At 40.7% G+C, this 3398-nt stretch overlaps 1 protein-coding gene across 1 annotated transcript in view; it reads left to right on the top strand.

Annotated features, from left to right (window-relative positions):
* WASHC5 (WASH complex subunit 5) overlaps positions 1–3398 on the top strand; it is a 49722-nt gene that overhangs the window by 23869 nt on the left and 22455 nt on the right. Inside the window, exons 12-14 of the mRNA XM_019528154.1 lie at positions 432–544; positions 1746–1912; positions 2602–2677. Of these exons, the coding sequence (XP_019383699.1) occupies positions 432–544; positions 1746–1912; positions 2602–2677 (356 nt within the window). The remainder of the gene's footprint in view (positions 1–431; positions 545–1745; positions 1913–2601; positions 2678–3398) is intronic.

The following is a 3398-nucleotide window of genomic DNA, read 5'->3' as shown; positions in this document are numbered from 1 at the left end:
GTATTTAAATTGCCACCTTCACTGTAATTCCAACCAGCTAGTAAGTCCAGATATTAAAATTGCTTGGGCTAGCTTCATTAAAAGAGCTGAGTGTAAAGCAAATCCTAAACTAGAAACATCACTTATGGTATGTAGGTTTTCGCCATGTTTTTGGTGTTTTTTTCAATGTGGCTTTTAGTGGGTTTTACAGCAAACATTGTTCTGGTTAGCAAAGCCTAGAGATTCTTAAATTATAGAGTATGTTTCTACTTTTGACAACATTCCTTTAAAGTCCACATATTTTTAAAATTTAAAGTTTAACAGTAAAATAACGAATCTTCGTTCATTTTTAGCAAGGATTCCTTTTCATTGATGTCAGAGGCAAGTCACACATCAAATCGTCATGAGGTTGAGGAGCACCTCATTTTATTTTTTCCTTTTCCTTTAAATAGAAAACCTGCAGGCTTGGTTTAGAGAAATCTCCAAACAAATAATGTCTCTAAATTATGATGATTCTACTGCAGCAGGCAGAAAAACTGTGCAACTAATACAGGCACTGGAAGAGGTAAGGAAAAAAAGTTGCAGTCATATGTTATAATAATCTTACATTGGCCTTTAAACTACATCAGAAAATGCTTTACAAACTTAAACCTAATTATACAACTACAGGTCCTGATCTTGTAATCAGGTCTTGATCTTGTAATCCACTCCACATGCTCTGCCTACGCAGATCTGATTGCAACTTAAGGGTTGTAATAGGAAATGCTTTATTCATTCCTTAGTTTCAGTAGCTTCTATGAAAAAATGGACGCATGTTAAATAGCACTTGACCCATGTTACTTATCATTTTAAGGAAAGATTGGAAAAGAGAAACACAAATGCAACTGAAATTCCAGGAGGATATTTAAGAGGCAAATATCAATATCAGAACTTGCCCAGCAATCTGAACCAGACACTTTGCTGACAGATATGAAAAAAACAGTGCTTTACTGGAAGAGAAGGTACTTTCATTTTATCTGGCTCCCCAGTGTCTATATAGATCAGGTGTTTTAGCAGAGATTTTTGGCACTTTTATCTCAATCAGCTATTACATAAAAGCGCCAAAAAGCCCTGCTGAAGCGTCTGATCTATACAGACCCTGGGTGCACCAGGTCAAACTAAAGCGGTGCCTCTTCTGAGCATGCGCTGCACTCGAGGTGGGGGCACACTGAGCTGAAAGTGAAGTGCCGGTTGTTGGTTGGTTGGTTTTGTTTTTTTCCCCCCGCATCTGTAAGCAGCCTTTGTTTCCCAGGATGCAAAAGATGCTTTGTCATGGTGCTTCAGTGTATGCTTCATGGTGTAAAAGTGCTTACTGGGTACAATTCCATGGAAAATAGTTATCAAAACTCTAATTTATTGTCATATTTTATTAAGGAAAAATGTATATTTAGTACAGTAAAATCCCTGCTATCCAGAACACTGTACTAACTGGAATTTCTGCCTGGCCGCAAGTGTGGGGGAGAGTTCACACACAGCCACCGCTGCCGCCACCCACCACTCTGTGCTGCTTCCACTCCGCATGCAGCCACTGCCACCCCTTACCCCTCTCCCGCCATTCTGCATCCATTCAGAAACCTGTGCTTCTCAGGTAACCAGCATTTTTAGATACCCGGCACCCCCACATTCCCCACTCATTCTGGATAACAGGGATTTTACTATAGTTTGTTTCTTATCACCTGAATAAGCAAATAGGATGGTTTGATTTTGGTTTTGTTTTCTTACTCCAGGTTCAAGAATTTCACCAACTGGAATCTAACCTACAAGTGTGTCAGTTTCTTGCTGACACGCGCAAGTTTCTCCATCAGATGATCCGAACCATCAACATTAAAGAAGAGGTCTTGATCACCATGCAGATAGTTGGGGATCTTTCTTATGCTTGGCAGTTGATTGACAGGTATATAATCAGGTTTCTTCCCTTCATAATTTGAAGTTTATTGTTTTGCTCTCCTTATTTATCATTTCTGAAAAGACAAACACTTATTCAAAAGCAGTTGTGTGCATGTCAGTTCCTAGCTTTCCCCCAAAGTCCTAAGCATCACTAACTCTCGCAGTAAGTAGTAAACTGCAGTGTTTAAGAGCCCCATTCCATGAGAATTATGGACCCATCTTTGGCCTGTTTATAGAGGACAGTCACCTTGTTCTATTTTGCTTTCTAACCTTTCCTATTTATAACAGTCGTGGACATTTAAGTGGACCAAGGTTTAATTTCTGACTTTTTCACAGATAGTGCTGATTTTTCTTTCTTTATTTTTTTCTTTCCTCTTTTTTATTTTTGTTTGCTTGTTTTGTTACTGGATTATTTTATTTGGACCCAAGCAAGCTTGCAAACAGCTGTCACATTAAGTTGTAACTGAGCTTGGCTGGCACCTCATTGGATGTTACTGAATTTCTGGAACTCTCATTGCCCTATTTATTTTAAAATGACTGAAATGTCACGTGAAAGGCATTTCTTCAGGCCAGGGACATTCCTGGTGGAACTCTACAAACTTAAAGTGCAGGGTCTGAGTCAGACTTCCCTGCTTCTGAGAACTGTTGTCAGTGATGGAGTTGATTGTGTTTTTATTTTTTTCCTCCTCTACCCAGCTTCACCTCCATTATGCAGGAAAGCATAAGGGCCAATCCATCTATGGTAACTAAACTGAGAGCTACTTTCCTTAAGGTAAGGATGAAAGACATAAACATAAATCTTAAGTCAGTATTGAAAGTATAGCAAAATATTAGTCCAAATATTTTGCATCCAAAATGTGTAGAATAATAAAATGACTCGCATCTGATATTTCAAAATAAATCCAGTTGGACGTAGTACTGTGTCCACCCCAGGCATGTAGAACACATGGGCTGAGCTACTGGGGGAACAGACCATGTTGGGGCAGAGCTAGCAGGAGGCAGGACCTGCCACAGAATCTGGGACCCTGCTGGACATAGCTGTTGGTGATGGAGGGTAAGCAAGGGTGGGACTGACATGGCACCATTCACTCTGCAGCTGCTTGGTCTGTAGCTGCTTCCCCACCACCAATGCTTGTCCTACTGCCTCAATTGCTGCTTGCCCCATGGCCTGGATTTAGCCTGCACGAGACCTGCAGCCTGGATGCAGCTTGAGGTGAGGTGAGCTCGATGCCTCTGCTGTAGCCAGATACTTCATTCACATTAGAGTAGCCAGACATTTATTTGCTAGATGCACATTGCAGTTACCTACTGGAAGCACTGATATCTTCAGAGAACACAGTTGTGTTGTTGTGTGCACAGGTTTGAAAAGGAATGAAGGCAACATGACAGAATGATGCAGTTTGTGCCATGATGAAGATCTGTCATCACTTTAGTAGAAGGCAGGGTAGACTTGCATTAGGGCTGTGTGAAGCTTTAGGTGCTGATTCGATTCG

This window comes from Gavialis gangeticus, unplaced genomic scaffold (genome assembly GCF_001723915.1).
Source record: "Gavialis gangeticus isolate Ggan-Ray unplaced genomic scaffold, GavGan_comp1, whole genome shotgun sequence".
NCBI lineage: Eukaryota > Metazoa > Chordata > Crocodylia > Gavialidae > Gavialis > Gavialis gangeticus.
The sequence above is the reverse complement of the archived record's forward strand: the minus strand, read 5'-3'. Positions and strand labels throughout refer to the sequence as shown.